Here is a 22,086-nt window from a genome sequence, read left to right on the forward strand (position 1 = left end):
ATATTTGCATGGGTAAGAGGGTAGAGAATGTACAGGAGAAAAACATTTATTTTAAAACTTTTCCAAACATAGCTTACATATCCTTTATTTTGCTTGAATTAAATTATTTCCCTTTTTCAGGAAATGTTGCCTTCACTTTGCTGAAAATCTCATAAATTTATTTCAAATCAATTGTAAAACCAAGGTGATTCCCTCTCCTTGTGTTCTAGAAATAACCTCGCTTTATTCAAACTACTTTTCCAAGTAGCCAGACAAGGCATTGTGTTCTACAACGTATCAGTCCTGAATTAGTTTTCTTTTTGAAAAGTCCATAGATCTATATATAGCAATTACATCACCCAGGCCAATAACATCATCTCAGCAATTCCTTCAATTACACAGAAGGCCATCCTATCTTGGCACTAAGTGAGGAATCCCAACCTTAGAAACTAGTCCAACATATAAAATTCAATATGTCTACTGTAAGACAAAGTCGATCTCAGATCTCTCGTATCTTGCAGAGTCCATTCTATTCAAAAATCTTCAGTGACCAGGAGAGTCCTTCGGGTTCCTCTGCCTCTATGGTCCTAAAAACACTATGACCAGTTTCAGTCAGTCAGTCAGTCAGTCAGTCAGTCAGTCTGCCTGTCTGTCTGTATCTGTCTGTCTCTATCTCTCTCCATGTCTCTCTGTCTGTGTCTGTCTGTGTCTGTCTCTCTCTCTCTCTCTCTCTCTCTCTTTCTCTCTCTCTCTCTCATTCACTCTCATCTATCTATCCTATCCTTGGACACTCCTGTTCCTATCCAAGAAAAGCAAAATTAGAGAGAGGTAAGGTAAGTTTACTATCCTTTTGGGCATTCATTAATTTATCAGGTAGCAACATGATCTCAACACCTACTCGGCTCTCCAGTAGCCTTGTCTCTGGGCAGTGCACCAGAAACATCCCATAAATGAGTCCTCTCCTGCTGTGTGCAAAAGTGTCTGTCTCTATGGTCCTAAAGATACTATCAGGCAGTCAGTCAGTCAGTCAGTCTGCCTGTGTGTCTCTGTTTTTCTGTCTGTCTTTCAGTGAGGAACCAAACAGAAAAAAAAAAAAGCCTCTATGATCCAAATAAATGAGTATTTGGTGCCAGGATGACCTTCTGGGTAGGGAGGTGGGCTTCCTGGCAGAACTATCCCATGGAGACAGACACATGCAGCCCTTACTGCAAGACCAGCCCTATTGCTCTGACCACTTTCACAACAATGACAGGAGAGAGTAAACACAGAGGAACCATAAAAACACAATAGACTGGAAGAGTGCTCTAAGATGCTAGTATTATTGCAAGGTCAAGAAATTAAAATAAGCTAGGACTCTTGTATTGCTTCTTGGGTAATTTCAGTCCTCCCAGCAATTCCTCAGCAAGCACTGACAGACTTTCCCAGAACTGCTGTGAACATGAGCTGCTTCTAGTCGCAGACCCTGCTGCTGGATGCCCGTTAAAGGCCTCTTTAAAGCAATGTGGCTAAAGAATATAAAGCTAAGCATCAGCCCAAGTGTCAATCATTGCCTTCACTAAAAAGAAGTGATAATTGCTGGTAATTTTATAGATCCCAGATCTACGGGGCTCTAATGCTCATTATTAAACAAGGTAAAGGAAAGGCCATTTTAAGTAGCAGGGAGAATCTACTGCTAAGAATAGATAGTACAATTTCCTTCTTCTCTGTGTGGGGAAATTTGAAAGAGCATTAAAAAGCAGGGTAGGAGGACAGGGAGCTGCTTGGGCCAATTTCCTGCTCTTCTCTCCAGGGTATTAAAGCCATCAAAGCACTCTGGGGAATTCCACCAAGGAAGAGCCTCTGTCCTGGAGAACTGCTTATTGGGGCAATTAACAAAGCACAAAGAGGTCACTGCCAGGGACACCTTTGTTTTGTCCAGAGCCATCCATTAGTTCCCATCTTGGGCTTCTTCACTTTTTCCACTTCCTTTACCTAAAAGCAAACTCCCAGGACATTTTCCACTTAAAAATGACATTTCAGGATCTAAGTTTTAAATATTGGTGAAGCCTCAGTAACAGATCCACAAACCTAGTGTACTTTTATACATTTACCTTCTGACTAGCTATTAACAAAATCAAAATTGTGTCAAAACAGTTTGTATGTCTCACACTGAACTGAAACCACAAAGGACTCGGTATGTACCACCCAGCCATAGAATCATTAGTGTTCCTGCACAGAGACCTCAGCTAGAGAGAAGAGGCAGAGCACATCCTCCCTGCTGGAGGCTCCTAGCAGGGGCCATGGCCTTCCTCCCTTCTGTAAACAGCCATGCTGGGTACGTCACCTTGCTGTTCAGTCACGGCACCGTGTGAAACACAAAGACGGATCAGGCGGCAGCTTTTAAAGGGGCCAAAAGTCCAAAGCAACAAATCTAGTTGTGGAGCTGAACACTCTAATGTGCCATTATATGTAGAGTGGTCTCCTCTGCCTCCTTCTGTACCCTCAGGTAGAACAGAATAAGGCACTGCAAAAGCACCAAAACTTACCACTGTGGTTTCTTTTCTAAGATGTTCAGCACTAATCACTAGGTGTCCACCATGGTGGATCTTCCAATTGCTGAACAACTTCACTTACATGGGCCATTCATTCCTCAAGATACCCCCATGTGCACACTTCCGTGCACACACAGACAGCCCATAAGAAACTTCCCTCCCCAAAACACCCCACAGGTATAGTACACTCTTGTATACCATAAGATATCTTTATATAACTTATATATCTATATGTCTTATGAATTTAGGACAGGGTCTACAGGGTCTCACTAAGTAGATCGGACTGATTCTCCTATTTTCAGCCTCCCAAGTGCTGGGATTACAGGTCTGCGCCACCACGCCTAGGGTCAACTGCAGTCTCAGTGTGCCCCAGTGGGCGGGGCCAGCGCGGCATGCCAGGAATCGAGTCCTGCTGCCACGCTCTGCCAAAGCAGGCGTTTTAGTCCCTTAAGTGATCTATCTGGCCGGCCCTTAGAATTTATATTTTTGTATAATTTTCCCTGAACTTTCCTGGTTACAACAGTTTAGATTCTACTTTCACACAATCACCGAGATTTCCAAACAGAATACTTCGAGAATACCAAAGTGTGGATGCTGTGTACTTACCACACTCAACTCTCTGCAGTGACCTCAAATCTCTTTTCTAACATTCCCTGCACTAGTAAGTAAACTATATCATAAACTTGCTTCCCATCCATGCTTTTATGCTTTTTAAATAAATGCCTGTTTTCAGAAACAATGCAATATATTCTTCCACATATTTTTAAACTTTTTAATGCAAATGCTACCTTGCTTCTGGAATATGAGTCTCATTATATTGTTGATAAGTATGCCTATGGACATACACATTACTTCAGGCATTTTATCTACTGTATAGCAAACGTCTTTATTTTGCTGTAGGATGATTTGGACTGATAGCTGGGGAAACGGGAAGAGCACAGATTTGATAACTTCCGTTCCAAAGACAAATGAGAAGGGAAATGCTAGAAGAATCTGGGATTTAGAACTTCAGTAAATGGCTAGTCTTTCAATGGACAACACCAAAAACTGAAATCTAAGTATAGGAACTTGATAATATCTGGGGTCTTAAAAAAGATAAGTGGCCAGAAATCCCCAAGAAAATTAATATGAAGTTGCTTCGTCTTCTAGAACTTCTTCAAAGAGAGCATTTGCCTTGCCTCGTCTTGTCTATTGGCCCCTGCACTATAAAAAAGGCCATAATCACTGCCTTTTCAACCTTTTAACTTGTATAGAGAACAAGGGAATCTTTGTGCTATTTATTTCAAATTCATTGCAAATTGCATATTGGGGAGCAGGGATTATATTTTTCTAGACAGAATACAGTTTCCTTTGTAACACTTTTACTTCAAAAAAAGAGTATTTTTCTTTGTCATTTGTAAAAGCTTTAATTTAAATATAGTATATTGTCGTGTCTATCAAAATAATCTTTAAGCTTGTTTCAAACAATATTCAAAAATTCTAAACAAAGCTGACAAAGCCTAAGTGTTCAAATGATGAAAATACAATTTGGAAATACCCTCCTTCAAGACACAGAAATTAGAAACAGCAGCTATACCACAACAGGACCTCCTTCCACAGCACAGCCTCTGCAAAGTGCACTCACTCTTGTGAGAAGGCCAGTCACACCACTGTAAGCAGAGTCGAAGAGGACCACAGCACATGCCTATGTGCAGATGCTCGCTGTTAACCCGGGAGGAAAAGGGTTCAGCAGCCAGTGGGCCCAATCACCAGTTTTTCTAGGAGGCAGAGAACACTTTGAAAGCGTTGGCATCAGTCACATAAGCGCTGTAAATAAGCTGCGAAGTTGTCACCAGGTTTAATAATCAGGTACCGTGACAGTGGGTGGCTAGCACCAACACCTAATAAAAACGTTCGTGTGATCAACTTCCTCAGATCTGTATTAAAATCACTCCAGCCTTGATTTGGGGAATGATTTCTTTTTCTCAACATCAAAAATGAAGCTCTGATGAGAACATAGTGGCTGGCCCTCTGCATGGTGCTCGCTAACAGCGCTGAGTGGCAGTGCTGCCAGAACAGCCGCGTCAGGCACCGTTCATTCTTTGAGGGGTGTTTGTATGTAACAGAAAATACGAAGGAGCATGTTTATCTGGGGGCTATTTCACACGGAAAGAGTGATTTCAAAAAATTCATCGACAAAGGTAGTTTTATGTTGGCATACACACAGACTTTGCTCTATAAGCTGAACCACTAATCGATTTTTATTAAGCAGGAGATTCTAAATGACTCATAAAATTCTCTGTGTCACTATGTATTCAAATATGGGCGCCAAACAACTTATTTCATTATCCTTTTTCATTAAAGATTACATTCTGTCATCAAGAGGAATTTAATTATTTTCTTCATCACAGATTTTTCTTATCAATGTAGAGCTATTAGCTGACACTGAGACTTAACTACAAAAGGAAAACTAGCTCTTAAATAGACAGAAGGAATTTAATATGCTAGTTAACACGATCTTTATAATAATTATTGAAAATATTCCAATAAACCCAAGTGTAACTTATTAGAAAGGCTAAAACCAAAGTCTGACCCTAAATAAAAGTGCAAATAAAATAAGATCTTTTTCCTTAATGATATTTCATTTAATTTTTGCTCTTTTTTTTCATTTCTGATTTCTCATTATCATGAAATATTCACAGTTTAAGCTCTCCCTGGGTGAGGCAAGGGAGTTTTCATCGAGACACAGAAAAACACAAGAGTTTCAGGGAACTTCCCAGTTCAAGCTACCAGGCCACAGAGCGCTGGGCCATAGCAGCAGAAGCTGGGAGCCTCAGAGAAGCTAACAAGCACATTTTCCAAGAGTAACAATCCAGTATCCTCCTGGAAGTCTAAAGTTTTTTTTTAACGTAAAAAAATAAAATAGTAATAAAATAATCACAGCTGATGATATTTAGATAAAGCCAAAATTTTCTAAAATTTAGGATCTTTCAAAGTTACCATATTTTTAAAATTGTAATAAGACTCAAAAAACTTAAATATATTAATATTTTAAAAGAGGAATGACCTTATTCACAAGTGTCTTTAATACAAGTTAGACAGGGCTGGGGAGAGAGTTCAGTGGACTAAGCACCTATTTAGGTAACTACAGGGACTGGGGTTCAATTCCTGGTACCCCATGCTGTGCCAGCCCTGTTCCTGGGCACACCAAGCCAGCCACTGAGTCTGAGCGTCAAGTGTGGTGTGAACACCTATAATCCCAGCACTGGGGAGGCTGAAAACAGAAGGATCACTACGAATCTGAGATGTGTAAGGAGACCCTGTACCAAATACATTAAAAAAAAAAAAAATATATATATATATATATATATGTATGTATATATGCTAGATAGCAAATGTAAATACTTCTAGATCAGTCCTGACATAGTAAAAATTGATAACAAATCTATTCAACATGTACAGCAATATTAAGGGCATTTAATTTCATTCTGCAAATTTTTAATGAAAAAAACCTATAACTTATCCAAATATATGACTGGCCTTATAAATAAAAGGTTTAACCACACTATAAAGAAATCAAGTCAAGGTTCTTAAATCTGTTAAAAATAAAAGTATTACATGAATCAGTTCAACAAGCTCTAAATCTAGTAGTACAAAGTTTAGCTAGCTCAAAGTGTCCACCAATTCAAATGCAAGATTATATAATTGACTCTGTATAAAATCCACAGTATAAATTCATGGATTTCCAGAATATATGAGCACTAATTTCTGATGCAGATCAATTTATACTATCTGCAGGCCAAATAATGCTTTTACTTGGTTATATAATGGAAGTTTTAAAAATTAAGATCCTCCTATGAATAAACATACGTGTTGATTTACACTGTCCAGAAGGAATAAACCTTAGAAATTATAGCAAAATCATTACTATTTGACTTTTATAAATCAATGTTTTCTGCTTTCTTAATTCCATTAACGTTAATCTCCAACCACCATTGAAGCCTAACAAGTCAGAAATGGCACATTGGCACAAAAAGGAAACAAGGAACAAACAGTACTACTTACAGACTTCCTCTTCGGGGGAGACTCAGCTCCTTCTGCAAGAGAGAAAAAAACACATATAGGAGATGCTACATTAACCTCAGACTACAGGATACCAAGTAGATAGCATACAGGGTACCATCCTTCATTACGCTTCATCTGGTGTTCCCTCTACTAAAAAACTTTTCATGCCATAATTTTATAATGAATCCTTCCTTCTACTATTCTCTTGGTACACTGTGTCTAAAGTACAAACACAGTTTGTCTGAATTCTGGAGCACCAAACAATAGCAATCCTCCCAGAGCAACTACAGGAACATACTGAGTTCCACTGCCCTATAATTGAGCATAAGGAAAATCTGAAGAACCAAGGCACTTTCTAAACAGGAAACAGATAGAAGGAGTAGCAGAAATTTTACAAGATTATAATTAAGTGAAATGAAAAAAGGCAGTTAAATCAGGCTTCTTACTCTCAACAGAGGAAATTCATGCAGTGTTATGCATACCAAATATTATGCTTTATTTTTTTTAAAAAAAGATGATGCAGAAGGTTTCCTTCTGGGCTTATTTCTCAAAACAAATATGATTTTACCACTTAGAATATTTAAAAGCAGGTTAATGAATCTCTAAAAGGGAACCAGAGAGCCACAAAAATCACCAGAGTGTTTCACAGTTTTAGGAGGATGCTCTCATACTTATCTCAAATTAAGATAATTATTTATCACAGAGAGGTGGGGGGTGTTAAACAATAAACCAACCAAACAAGCCAACCAATGGAAAATAGATCCAAATATACCTCCACCTACTGAGGAAGTTTCCAGAAGCATAGATACTCGTGTGATTACCTGATAACAATAATTTAAAAATAGGAAACAATGAGTCCTCTGGTCACTTCTTAAAATGAAGTGCAGTATACATTCAGAAGACTCAACTAAATGTAGTTTTCATTCCTAGAGCTCTCATTTACTTTCTGTTTTCCAGGAGCTGGAGCATTCTCTTTTGAAAGGTGTTGCCCCTTGTTCAACCGCTTCTAGTTCACCTTTAGTTTCCTACTGATACTGGATCCTGAAATGTTTGTGGTAGCAGTGGCTTTATAGAGCACTTCCCAGCAGTGTGATTCATGCTCGCACAGCTTCAGAAAATGGCCTGGAGAGGATCTGCCTAGAGACCAGGAAAGCCCGGGGTCGGGCTTTAAACACAGGTTGCCCTCCCCATTAGCGAGGAGGTAGGTTTCCATAGTGAGCAAGAGTAATCCAATCACTGTTTCATAGCAAGACTCAATGCCTTGGGTCTTCCTTCCCCCTATAGCTAACATTTTCTTTTCAGGGCTTATATGGTGGTTTCAGTGAATGCTTTACTGCATTGTTGTTGTCGTCTGATTTTGCTTTTCTCTGGAAACCTTGATTATCCACAAGAAATTACAGTGCTTGCTGAACTTGGCCCTCTGATTCTGAAACTTAAATATACCTTCATTTGCTAAAAGCCCTAGTGGAAAGACAATGGTCTTTAACCAAGACTTTTACTCAGGAGCTGAAATGCAGGTACAGAACTAAATTTTGCATTTAGTTACAGGGGAAAAAAAAAAAGACAAGAGAGATGGAGGTAGAGGTAGAGGTTGAGGAATGAGGGAGAAAGAGAATGAAAGAAAGAGAGTGCTTCCTAGGCCAGACTGTTTCTCTAGACTTAGAGCCAAAACAGTTCTGCTTTTTCCAATAAGTTACTCTGATGGCAGCATGAAGACTCCTAAGTATTAACAGTAACAACAAAAAGTGAGAAGCCAAGCATTTTGGCTGATAGATGACCAAGTGTTATTTCAGCTAGCTATGTAAATAGATCAGTAAGAAGATTTCAGAGGCAAAAGCCAAATGAATGACCCAAATGCTGTAACTCAACCAATCATACCCTGCCATGAACTGACTGGAAATGGAGGGCTTCGCTCTGAGGAAAGGAGCTGCCGAAACAGCCAGATAAGGGAGAAAAACCAACTGTGCTCTTAATCACAAGTATTTCCAGCAGGTCTAGAATTATGAGCTCTAAACAAGGAGGAAGGTTACATTGGGTAACCCAGCCCTGATGTTCCATGTGGCAGAAGCCCAGATTCCAAGCTGAGACGCGCAGGACACTTAATCGACTGCTGTCACCAACTGACCTGAAGCCACTGCACTAACCAAGCTGAAGGAGCTAATCCACCTGACGGCTGGAATGTCAGGCTCGGAACTGGAAACTCAATTTGGTAGCAAATTGGAATCAGATGTGATGGTAATAAAGCGAGAGGAATGAAGGCGCTGTGGCCAAGACCTCGTGAACGGTGGCTGCAAAAGTCTGCAAATACCAGGAGGGCGAAGCAATTGGAGACAGAGCAGGAGCAGCGCCTGCCCTAATGCATGGAGACCACATGCTGATAAATCTGCACCCGTCGGACACAAAAGAAGGGCATCAGGGATTTTACCGCCAGCCCCTGCAGTATGCTCCACAGGTCCTCACTTTCTTTCCTTGATATCAGGATAAGGTCACTAACACATGCTATAAAATAAGATAATACGTGTGCCACTGGTCATAAACCAAAGCTTATGCTTGGTAGGTATGGGATGTGTTAAAATTTAGTGGCAGGTAAGAATCAGAGGGGGCTAGAAGTACACCAGAAAAGGAGCAAGAACCATCCTTCTGAACTAAACAGTATGTTGTTTATTATCACTAGGTTAAAGAAATTCTTAACATTTTAAAATATTTTTTAAAAAATTATGTCATTCAATGACAGTGATTACTCAGAGACATTTAATATCTTTTGAAGTTGCTCTTAATCATAATTTGCTGGATATGATATCCTTTGTCCCCTTTCTGAAAGTGTTAGCGATACTTACGCTGGAAATAAAAGTGAAATGAGATTCATCTGTGTTAGAACCTGGCCATTTTCTTGAGATCCCTGAGAAAAGCTGTAACCCCACCACTTGGAGAGTCAAGGGGGTCGCTTGAGCCCTGAAGCTGCAGACCACCATAGGCAACCGCAGAAAATGCTAAAGGGGTCCTGGAATGCAGGGAGAAAATTCACAGAGTGTCCGCGATAATGAGGACCAATTGTACCCCCTTCCCCAGCCACCCTTGACCTCAGCAGCAGAAAAGAACTTATTTTGTTCATGAGGACAACAGAGAAAACTGCAGCACTTTGTAGGCACTACCCTGAAGTGCAGACATCAGGCACCTCTGATATAAGATGAGAAAGACACTCCACCCTGCGGCATTCTCCCCCCAAAAATCCATAATTCTAGTCATGAAAAAGCACCAGACAAACTTGAATGGAGGCACAGCCTACAAAAATATCCAACAAGGACCCCTATAAGTGTCAAGGTTGTGAAAAATAAGGCCAGACTAAGAAACCGTTACAGATCAGAGGACACAAAGGAGATATGACAACCAAATGCAGTGTAGGATTTTAGCCTGGATTCAGGATCAGAAAGCGCCTCGCAGTGGAATGCTGGCGACTTCAAGCCCACAGTGGAGGTCTGAGTCCACGCGCCTAGGCTATCTAATAGCTTCAACAAATGTATTGAGGCTGTATGTTAAGGGAAGCCAGAGGAAGGAAATACAGAATTTGCTGAGCTATCCTCAAATGTGCCAATAAATCTAAAGCTATTTCAGAATTATTCTTTAAAACATATCACAAAAAAAGAAGGAAAGGAAAAAAAGACTAAGGGGTGGTGGAGAACATGGAGAATGGATAAGATGAACAAGCATCTAGATAACCTGAGCTTCTCTGAAGGCATTATTTAACACCTGTTTGAGGAGGATACAGAAATAGGGAAGAGAAAGCTGTGGTAGGAATGGAGTAAGAAAGATGGTAACTAGTCAGGTCAGAGAGATGATTTTATAAAATTTACAAAGGAAATGGTGATGGAACATGGAAGAAAAAAGCATAGAGAAGACAAAAATGTTTTGGCCTGTGTAACGGAGCATGAAGGAAGAAAAGGCGAGCTGGGCCGCGGGCCGCTCAAGGCTGCCCATGCGCGGACCACGTGCCAAGTGGCTGCACCAAGGGGAAGTACAACGAATTAAGAATTCTTATGTGCACGTGCCAGTGCCTTGCCACGATGAAGGCGATCATTATGTATGGCAAGCAAGCACTACTAAACCTAAAAACTTAAAGATAACTTAAAATGTTGGGAGAATTACTATATCCACAGGTATCAAAATATATAAAAGATGACACAATGAACAATCTGCTTTCCACCCTTATCCTACAGCCACATAGCTCTGCTATCATGGAACTTTCCAGAGATATTCTGTACACAAATACCAAATACACACACAGATGCGCGTGCACGTACCACACAAAAAATGAAGTCTGGTGAGACGGGAATGCCAACTAGAGTCCAAACAGGCAATCAGACCTATTCGCTGGGATCAGGAAAGAGGTCAGGGCTAAAAAGAGATTCTCATCACATAAGCTGATATGGGTGTCAGGCTCTGGAGGATGAGGAGAAAACAGATGGAGCAAGGGGAGAAGATGTGGCACATGGGCACTGCACCCATGGGAAATGCGGAGACTGCCGCACACAGCCAGAGGAAATACTAAGCTAGCAGCGTTGGGGTACTGGAAAACAATGGGAAGTGAAGGAGGCTGAGGAGTATAAAACCTATATCGAGGGCAGATAACAGCATTCTAAGGTAACAGGTTGGCTGAGGAGATGGTATCAGAAACTGGACAATAGCTAAGCAACTAAAGCCAGAGACTGTCACACCTGGGAGCAGCTCAGTTAGGACTCCTATCTCAGGAGAGCCAGGAAGCACCCAGGAAGCCTGCCCCAGGAAGCACCTCTCTGTCCCCACACCTGCCACACATGGCTTCTTGATGGTGCCTGTGAGTGTAGGCAGGAGTAGCCCAGGTCTCTGGCCACCTGCCTCATGGGTAGCAGAAAGGAAGAGGGGTTCCCCTCACTAGCACACCCAGAAGCAGGACCAAGCCCACCAAGCTTCACATTCTGGAGCTTCTCCACAGAAAGGAAGGGCATGTGAAATCTGGGCAACGTGCCTTTTTCTCCCCTAACCTCAATACCCTGAAAAAACAGAATGGCAATGTGCAACACACAGTCTTTCCCCAGCACTTTCTAGAAATGTGTGAAGCTCCTATGCTTGGGCTGGGGAGGGAGCTCAGGGGTATAGCACTTGCCTAGCATGCAAGAGGCCCTGAGTTCTATCCTCAGCATGACAGTCAATCAAATAATGCTCATGTGCTTCCCTAGTGTCATTTTTCCTTCGTCAGTGGTGGCATCTTCCTCGCACTAAGGCTTACTACAAGTACTCTGCACTGACAAACTATTAATTTAAGGAAAGAATTCAAGGAACCAAGATGTGCAAGATAATGTATCAGACACCATTAGTGATGTACAAGGGGAAAACAACAACAACAGCATGCTAAAACACATTTAAAAGCCAGTTGGGGAAACACACACACATAAAACAAAAAAACTATCACCAGGTGCAAAGTTATGCAACATAACCTGCATGTTTAAATGCCAACAGGGGAGAGAAAACAGCAGGAGATGAGCCACTGCGGCTGTGGCTGGGGTTCTGAACACTGGCTAATTTGGTGGAAGCAGTGATTCTGAAACCAGCCAACATGTTAGTGTCACCCAGGGAGCTTTTAACAGTGCCACTGCCTGCGTGCCATCCCTGGGGTTGCAGAGAGAGCTCTTTCCCTAAGTTGTTTATTAGAGGCTAGTAATTTGAGGTCCCCTCAAGGACTATTAATTTGCATAAGCCTTTTTCCTTTGGATGTTTTTCTTTAGGGAATGTCAGTGTGCTAGGCTGTCACGATGGCAGTGAAGCTTGAGGTTTTAGTCACTGCCTTCACAAGTTGGAAGCATCGTGGGGTGAAGAAAGATACGGCCACGGTCACTGAGGCAAAAGCTTGAAACAGACTCTCCTGGCCTTAACTCATTCAGGGTCTGCCAGATAGCTCAGCAGACTAAAGTGCCTGTTTACGCAGGCGCAGGGATGGGGTTCGATTCTCAACGTGCAGTCCTGGCCCAGCCTCCAGAGCATGCTGAGGCAGTGACTGATTGGGTGTGGTAGCCCACACCTGTTATCCCAGCTCTTGGGAGGCTGAAAACAGGAGGATCACTATGAGTTTGATCTGTGTAGTGAGACCCTATATACGTTAAAAAAAAAAAAAAAGAAGAAAAGAAAAGAAACAGCAAACAAGAAACCACAGAAGTAGCTCATCCAGGCACTAAATCGCTAAAGACAGGCTAGGGCCTCTGTTTGCCCTCATTTCTGAGTCATTTATGAAAGCAGAAATAGCTTACAGAAAAATTTATACCACACAACTGGATCATACATGAAAGCAGAACAGAAAGCAAAACTGCCTTTCAAACAACCCTCAAATACTCCACGAAGCTGCCCATAAAGTACAAGGAGCAAAGCTGCCAAATCAGAAGGTAGATCACTCTAGAAATGCTTGAACATTCGGACCATTCACTGTACCAAACCAGTAAGATCCTTGTGCAAAATTTGAGGAAGTCAAGAATCCAAAAGGGTCTATTCCTTTTTATGGGCTCTACTGCATTCTTTTTCTGTGTTTTTAATCATAACATGCCTTAATGTATGTATACATGCTAGTAACATTAAGCTAAATAAACATTAAAAGGCTCACACAAGTTGGTTGCTGGATTTTTATATAAATTTCACTTAATCTAAACCACATAAACCCTTCCTTTGGAAAACACAGAAACAAAAAGTAGCTACTTTTTCCCCCCTTTCTTCCAAGTTGCTTTGTTCTATAAACTCAGATAAATAGCTATTATCCTCAAGACTTTGGCATTGGTTTCCAAAGCCCTCCCCACTGAAAGTTTCTGAGTCACAAGACATACATCCATTTTTGTTTTGTAGGAGCTGATTATAAAGTGAGTCAATGAGCTTTAAAACAAAATTAACCAGATCCCTGGGAAGGACACTTCCAGAGAACATCCAGAGGAGATTAGCAAAGAGCCAGAAGATGATGGAATCCAAGTGGGACCCTTAGCATCCGATCATACCTCTTTTCCCTACACACTTATGAAAATTATCAAACGATGGTGTGTTTGTCCATTTTCTACTGCTATACTAAAACACTTCAGGCTAAGAAACTTCAGAGGATTATTTATCTCCCAGCTTCGGAGGCGGAAAGCCCAAGCCAGCCAACCTCACTTGCTGGGCCTCTGGTGAGCGTTTCGTGGTGGATGGCACAATAGCGAGGACACGTGTGGGATTCCACTTAGAAACCGGAAGCCCAAGTGCGCAGTGTCTAGGCTCTTTTCATCATAACTCACTCCTGCAGGCACTAGGGTCCTGCAAGAACTTCACTCATCCCATCTGAGGGTGACACCTCCAAAGGCAGTCACCTCCCCCAGGGTCCCACCTCTCAAAGGTTCTCTCAACACTGCACACCGAGAACCAGGAGTCCAACACACAAAACTTTGGACGACAAACTAGACAATCATGCCCAAGCCACAAGTAGACATATCCAAGCCCTAGAGTGGTGCTGTGAGGGACTAAGAGAAGGCCACCCAGGGAAGACATGAGCAGGGAAACCTGGCAATGATGACAGCAGTGAGAGAGAGTAGCTTTTCTGCTAAAGAGGAAGCAAGATAGAGAGGAAAACAGGTATCCTTTGAAGGAGAGCAAAGTGAAACTGAAGCAATCCACTAGGAGTTCTTGGAACTTCAGAATGCAGAAAGCAAAAATCTTTTGCCAAGGGTAAAGGCAAGGGCATATTTGGGGATTAAAGCAAGCAAAATGGGTTTCCTTTATTCAATCACACACTTTTTAGTAAAGGTTGGCATGGCAGGTGATAGCCAGGCTCTGGGGATAAAGGACTTTACTCACTGTAAAATATAGCGTGAAAAGGCCTGGAATAGAAGTCTTTTCAAAGTGTGAGAGGCTCAGAGGGGGCATGGCTCCTTTTCTGTGAGGCTAGTCAGGGCTGCTGCTCACCCAACATGTCCTGTTACTCAGGATGACAGGGCTGATGGAATCAACACTAGCCTCGGGCTCAAGACAAGCTGAGGAAGGTAAGCTAATACCAAAGCTTGTTTTCTCGACCAGTGGAATTGGTTCAAAGATGTCTTTTTCCACTCTGGGAAAATCATATGCAAAATGGTGTTTGTTCAGGGGTCCTAGGAAAGAATGTTCCTGACCCATGTCCAAGAGAGATAACAGCAAAGGAAGAGTGCTAACTCCAGGAAGCTCAAAGCAGCCACAAGGACAGGCATCAAAGGTGGCAAAGAAGGACAGAAAAAATGCAGTCTTAGGTGATTCCTTTGCAACAGTGGCTCTTAACTTGCATGTGTCTAGATTTCTGGGGTACAAGAGTCATTCGTATCTCTTTATTGTTTAAACCAGTTTAACTTGTATTTTCTGTTCCTTGTGAGTCAAAAATCCCTAGGTGACACAATACTTGCACCTGCTCCTTCTTCCACAATGACTGGAAGTTGGCCAGATAGCCTCAGGACAGTAGGGAAAGGGACTCTCAGAAGAGGGCATGGATGACATTAGGTGGGATGTAGGGAGCCAGCACTTGGCTCCCAGGGAACTCTATCTGGCCAGAGAACAGAAAGAAAACAACAGGGCAGGAGCAGAGAGCCAGGGCAGGACCAGGTTATGGGTAGTTTTGGGGTGGATTCATTATGTTACAAGCAATAGGAGGCTCATGAAGCCTTTAAGTAAGAGCAAGAGATGATCAAAGGATCACTCAGATAGCAGGGTGTCAAGTGATCCACACAAAAGCATGTGTACAGGGAGCAAATTCAGTTATGCAGGAGGCACAGCCCAGCCAGGACCACCCATCAGGCAGTGTGAAGGGGAGCAGAGGCAGATTAAGAGAGGAGTGCGAGCACAAGAGCCACACAGTGGAGCTGAGATGGACACCACCCAGACAGGAGGGAACCATACTGAAGGCACTGGGGGCCTTTTGGAAGATAAGTGACGCAAACCCAAATGTGGGCGAGCAAATGACAGAACCCTTAAGTTAGATCAGAGAGAGGACCCTGAGATAAAGTTGTAAAGTAAGATAAGAGCACAAGCCAGCCTCCCAGGCCTTGCTTGAATGAAGAGGTAAACAGCCATGACAAACCCCTCTTCCACTTTACATTTTTTACAGACACTGGGAATTTCTTTCGACTCTTCTCACCTCCAGGTTTATAATGATATCTAACATTTACTACATGGTGACACATGTGTATTGTTATTAGTAATAAGGAATGTGTGCTATTCCCATTTTATGGATGAGAGATAAGGCAGGCACTAGACAGGGCAAGTAACTCTGTAAGTCACAGAGCTGAGCGATGGCTCAGCTTGGTGTCAAATGCACACTTGCTTGGGTCTAGAGTATTTTTGTTATTTTTCATCACCAAGTAATGCCTTGGTATATTTGCACCACAGAACTCCTTGGGTAAGTTGCAAGCTTCATTCTGAGTTAGAAACACACTGCTCATAGAAAAGAAAGCTACAACATAGACCTAAGCAGATTTCACACCTAAATTATCTTTATAGATTCTGATTTTATTTGAAGTTAAATTCTGCAAATACATTACTTTTAACAAGATATTTTTAAAGTAGAAAAGGCGTAGCAAGCCAAATCGTTGCTAACCCCAAGTAAATGAGCAAATGACCCAAGCTTCCTCTCCACTCAATTACTACAGTTCTTGATACTTCCTACCACGTATACCTTTGATGTCAATAAATCAAGCTGGGAATCAGACATTTGTAATACACCTTGTCTTTTCAGTCAGTATTACAAAAAAGAAGCCTGCCTCCTAAGAAGTTTACAGGCTTTTCTGCAGGGTTTTGGTGAGTCCTCACTAACACTTATGATATTATACAGTTCTAGTTTATGGGGTGCGTGCCCTATATTAAGTGAACTGTACTTGATATTTCAACGTTCAAAGCTTCCAGCCCAGTCACAGTGTACATATTTCACATGCATGGTTCTTAAACAACTAAAGGAGAGTCTTTCAAGCAAAAATTTCTGTGTCCTTTTTTGAAATTAAGGGAACTAGTTTGATCACGTTAGAGGAGCTGGTCTTTCACAATGTAAGAAGTCAAAATAGAAAATACATAATAGATCAACTGAATGTAAGGTGAAAGAAATCCCCACTGAAGTCAACTGTATATTTCATAATGGCAAACTAATGATATTCTAATCCAGAACAGGACTAGAGACTGTCCTTGAGAAGCCACCTTGCCTTTCCTAAGACTCAATTCCCTGAATTATGAAATGAGGATAAGACAGCTTGTCTCACAGGGTGCCAGGAAGATTAATGAGAATGCACACCCTGCACTGAGCACAGCTCCTAAACAGCACTTTAGACATTAGCTATTCCCATTAAATGCAGTACTTTAATTAATTAAGACACACAGGGCACAAGTGAAGAGCTAGGAGAGAAAAAGTACAGAGGTTAAACTAGTGAGCAAGCGTGCCTGGCTCCTGCACCCCTCCACTTCAGGAGACTGAGTCTGGCCGTGGTTCTGTGGAAACAATTTGAAGTTTCCAAGCAAAAAGGGCTTCACTAATATCACACACACACACACACACACACACACACACACACACTTCTATTAAATCAGAAGGCAAATTTCTTTAGCAGCAGGAGATCAACACCAATGCTAGACGTTTAAAACATAATTGCCCTGAAGGCAATGTAAAGTTGGAGCTCCTTCAGTGTCTCTGTGAACTTAAGATCATCATGAACAAATTTTGTGATTTCTGTTTTTGTGCAGCAAAGACTTATGAAGACTGGATAAATAAGCGTATCAACCCTGTAGCTTAACTATGTTGCTTGTTCCTGGGGAACCCCTGTGGCCCACCATGAGCACAGCCAAAAAGAAAACATGCACAGCTGTGCCCCACAAGGCTCCACAATCCCTTCAGTTTTTCCATCTATTACCAGCAAATTACACTAAATTCAAAATATTGATCTGCACATGCCTATATGGGAAGAAAGTTACCATCGACTTTTATTGCCTATTGTTAGTTCCAATTCCCTAGGATCAGTAAAAGCTACAATGTTCATAAGCTTCTAAAAAGCTAGTTAATATAGTGGATATGAGATCCTTTTTAGAATGTCTAGAAATCTATAAGATTCTTCAAGAGGAGGGTAGCAAACAGCTTCAGTGTTCAAAAGCTTTACTTGATTTTAGGGTCTTCTCATTACCTAGGAAAATGCCCTGGGAAAGTGAGTATCAATGACAGGTAATAAAAATCTAAGCCATTAGGGGAAAGAAAAATGCCCCTTAGCAGATTTTTGCTTTTACCTTTTGGTTCCCTTACATGCCACACCCAAATCGCTGCCCAAGAAACATTCATCCAGTATTGGGATCATTTTTATAAAAGTGTATCTTAACACAGGTGTAAGATGAGATTTCTTGACAGTGGCTTCTAAGGCCCATCAAAAGAGACTCAGATGCCTATAAACAACATTTCTACTGTCTCTAATTCAAGGAATCAATATCCTTTTATGAACCAATTTTCAAAAATCAGATAATAATTCAAAGGTTTCGTTAAAATTACAGACAACCTTAATACAAAAAGAAAACGTCTTTCCGTAGACCCGGGTAACAGAAGTGGACGAGACTCTCTGACGGATGACAGTGAATTTACTCTGCTGAGATGAACCATTTTATTTACTAAGGATGCCTCGCAGTTTTTCTAGCAGTCACTATTCTGTAAGCCTATTTTAGTTTAGAAATTTACTGGCAAATCAGCTCAAGGGAGCTCTTGAGGCCTGGAGGAAGCTAATCCTCACCAGTGGAATTTCTTCTGGTCATTCCTCCCCATCTAAATGCAAAAGACCACCCTTAAAATGCACATGTAAAATGCATGAAAGTGATGCAAGATTAATGACACACATATTCAAATAATCAATATTGTGAACTTAAGCCACTAATGGTGCTGAAATTTATTGTGAGGAGGTCAGAGAATAAAACAATTGGACTGCAAAGGATATATTTCACTTAGTAAGTAATAGGTCCCATTTGTTAAAGGGTGCAATCTGGAATAGTTAAAAAATACCTCCTCCCATGTGCTATTTTAAACAACATCAGCTGGCAGAATTCTGGAATGGGGAACAAGAATGAAGGACATGGGTTAAGGAAAGATACCCTACCTCCTATTTCACACCGTCCACTCTGTCACTCCTGTAAAAACTGCAGCCACCACTACAAGGGTAGGAACAAGTTTGTTCTCCAAATGCCAGGCACTATACATTTTCTCACACAGGGCCTCATAGAAGTCTCAGGTATAGGAAAGATTATATGGTTCTTTTTTCAGATGGAGAAACTGAGTCTTAAGAATAAGTTATACCTGTTTCACACAATATCTATTGCACCTTTTGGTTGTTATTTATTCTTTCAGTTTCAAGGAAAAGAACAACTGGGATGGGGGAAAGCAGAAAAGAAGGAAGGAATATATATAGTTAGTGTTTATATTGTCCGCTCAATCTTACAGATATATCTGGTAACCTGAGCAACTAATTTTAAAATAACAACATGCAATATAATAGCCATTGTTAATTTCCTAAAGAGAAAGACTACATCATGCTTTGCCCAAGATTACACACAGCACAGTAAGGACAGCAGAAACAATACTGTACCAGCTCAGAACGTTCTGTCATTCTGTGAACAGATGCGTGGGGGGGTTTGTTGTTGTTGTTATTGTTTGTTTTTTTTTTTTTTGGTGGCCGGCTCAGCACACCCGGGGAGGGGCTGGCATGGCACGTGGTGCAGGGATGGAACCACGGTCCCCGTGCGCTTGCCTAAGCTTGCCTAAGCAGGTGCTTTAGACCGCTGAGCTATCTTGCTGGCCCCAAATGGTTTATATGAGAAAAATAAACCCCTATTTGTAAAAAAGTGCTATTAGTTGAGTTTTCTACTTTTGGTAACTAAACACATTCCTAACTGATATTTTTCATCCATCCTTAATGCTGAACTTTGAGAGTCACTTTGGTCACAGCATATTGAAATGCACACCACTTATCAAGACAAGCTGGGTACCTTGAGGACCAATGTGTGTTACTCAAAGAACAGGAGAAAATGTCCACAACCAAATGCTTCTTAAATTAGGACTGCATTCTCTGAGAAAGAAAAGGCTCAGAAACATTGATTACAGATTTGTTGATTTGTTTCCTTTTTCCAAAACATATTTGGGAGGGCTGAGTGCAAGTTAATGACTTTGAAGTCAACCAAAGAGAGTCTAAGCTTAATAGCATCACATTTGTGACAGTTAATTAGCAGAAAATATTTCAGTGCAGGGAGGTTTTGCTTTTTGTTTAAGCATCAAAAGCAATAAAAGGCTTCGGGGTTTTATAATAAGGCTATAAATAGCCTTCCCAAAGACTGAATTCTGTTCTTACAGCAAAGACACAATCCTTGCTTCAAAGTCAAAACGATCCCTTGTGATTCTTCTGGCTCACAAGGATGACAACTGGGGTAGACATTTATATTTGAGACCTAAGAAAATTTTCATAAGGTAGACTCTCATTTTCGTGGACCAAAATATAAAGGGGCTTCCAAGCAGGAAAAGGACTTCCAATCAGGAAAGGAACTTCCAAGCAAGAAAGGGACTTCCAAGCAGGAAGCTCCTGCACTTGTCACATGTAAATGCAGCAGTGGAGGGATGTTTGTGTTTTTTATTTTGGTTTCAATTACACTTATTACCTATGTTATTCCTTTAAAAAACATCAAGCATACTATATATGAATTTCACAGAGGAAAAAAGGTCTTTCATGTGGAATTCCACTGGATTACCCTGGCAATCTGAAATTGATGGTTGATTTCAGATTTACTTTAGATAGAATAAAAGTAAAAACACATACCAATGGTAAAAACTGATTATATTACTGTATAAAAAATATTACCAAAGAGGGAAAATCAAGTTTAGGGCCAGAGAACTCTGAACAGTATGAAGTTTCAGGCATCCTTAACTGACATTCAATGCCACATTAAAGAAAACGATGAATCTTCACCAATGCTTTTAAATGGTTCTGTCATTTTAATGCTATTTTAAGTAAAGAAAAATGAATTACACTGAGTTGATCAATATATTCACCAGAAAATAAAAACAGCTAGACTTGAAGAAGCATGTCTTTTAAGGGAAACATCTAAATGTACAAGTCCTATGTGCTAAATCCCGTGGGCTAATTAAGTTGCTAGACTATCCATTCTTAGGATAACTACACTGAGGTGAGAAAGCCTCTGACAGGGGTCCAGGCAGTGCCCAGAGAGTGGCTTAAGAGTCTGCATGCCACAAGGAATGGCGGGCTCACTTGATCTTCTGCCTGTGCCTGTGTGGCTTTCTTCCCTCCCTGGCAGTGGCAGATCATAGAAACTCATAGTATTATTATGGAGATTAAACAAAATAATACATACAAAGTATCTAGAAAACTAACTGGCACACATTGAGCACTTCAATATTAGATTATTCTTCTCAAATATACATGCACAAACCTGACACTGCACTTAAGGTCTTGAAATTTGAAAGTGTAAAGTATTCAACTATCGTATATATTAAGTACTTATGCTGATATATTTTCAGAGCACCAAAGGACAGATTTTTTTAAAGTAGGCATAAATTTAAATACTCTCTAAGCCTACTTCGATGAAAGCTTAGAGAATCTATTTCATTCTTGTATTAGTGACACACTCAGGTGCTTTATAAATGAGCTCTGCTACTTTAAAACTAACCCACAATGGAACTCACCTAGGCAATTGTAATTGTCATTTATCAAGCATGAAGTCCACCTCCCAATGAAAAACAAAATTTTTTAATAGCCAGATTCCATTTTTATTCACATATATGCTAAACATATTGGCATATGTTCCAAGTATTCTGTAGCTCTATATTTTAAGCAGAACTTTTCAATCTCATGTAGCTTTCATTAAATTATAAGAGAAAGAATATTTCTTGCTATGACCAGGAACAATATGCTAGACGTTTTTCAACTCTGCATTCTGTATTTTTCTCAGTCTACCTTTCATCAATAAATAAGAGTGTTGCTTTAACTAAAAAGTGTGGAAAATTCTGATTGAATTTTCCACTTCAAAGTACACAAAATCATTTCATCTAACATGCTGTGTTAGAAAATCTATGCTCCATTCTGACCTCCTGTTGCAGTCTATTTTAAGTATTGGTGATGTACCGTATCACACTGCATGGCTGGTGAAGTAGCGTAAACATATTGACTGAGAAATGTTTTGAAAACCCCCAATTCCACATAGATCCCAGCTACTGTCAAAATCACAAAAATGTTTGCATTCTGTCTGTGCAGGAGCATGACAGAGCTCTAGGAGAAATTCCCACAATAAATAAAACCAGCTACTTGCAGAATACACCATCAAAGCAGGACTGTGCAGGAGATGGAGCTGGAAGAGAAGACAACAAGATTCCGGCTAACAATATGCTCAGAGGTATATGAGAAAGGGTATCATTAGCCATGCCCTTCCTTTAACCTGTTTGCAAGGTTAAAATAAAATTTAGCAGAAGAGATTACCACCACTCGTGAGGAGGCACAACTCGGCTGGCAGTCAA

The 22,086-nt window shown here is 40.8% G+C and overlaps 1 protein-coding gene across 3 annotated transcripts in view; it reads right to left on the bottom strand.

Annotated features, from left to right (window-relative positions):
* Positions 1–22,086, bottom strand: part of Mast4 (microtubule associated serine/threonine kinase family member 4) — a 587,536-nt gene that overhangs the window by 278,987 nt on the left and 286,463 nt on the right. For all 3 annotated transcript variants that reach the window (XM_023705080.1, XM_004623035.2, XM_023705162.1), the window contains one exon: positions 6,555–6,586. In XM_023705080.1, the coding sequence (XP_023560848.1) occupies positions 6,555–6,586 (32 nt within the window). The remainder of the gene's footprint in view (positions 1–6,554; positions 6,587–22,086) is intronic.

This window comes from Octodon degus, unplaced genomic scaffold (genome assembly GCF_000260255.1).
Source record: "Octodon degus isolate 3935 unplaced genomic scaffold, OctDeg1.0 scaffold00001, whole genome shotgun sequence".
Classification (NCBI taxonomy): domain Eukaryota; kingdom Metazoa; phylum Chordata; class Mammalia; order Rodentia; family Octodontidae; genus Octodon; species Octodon degus.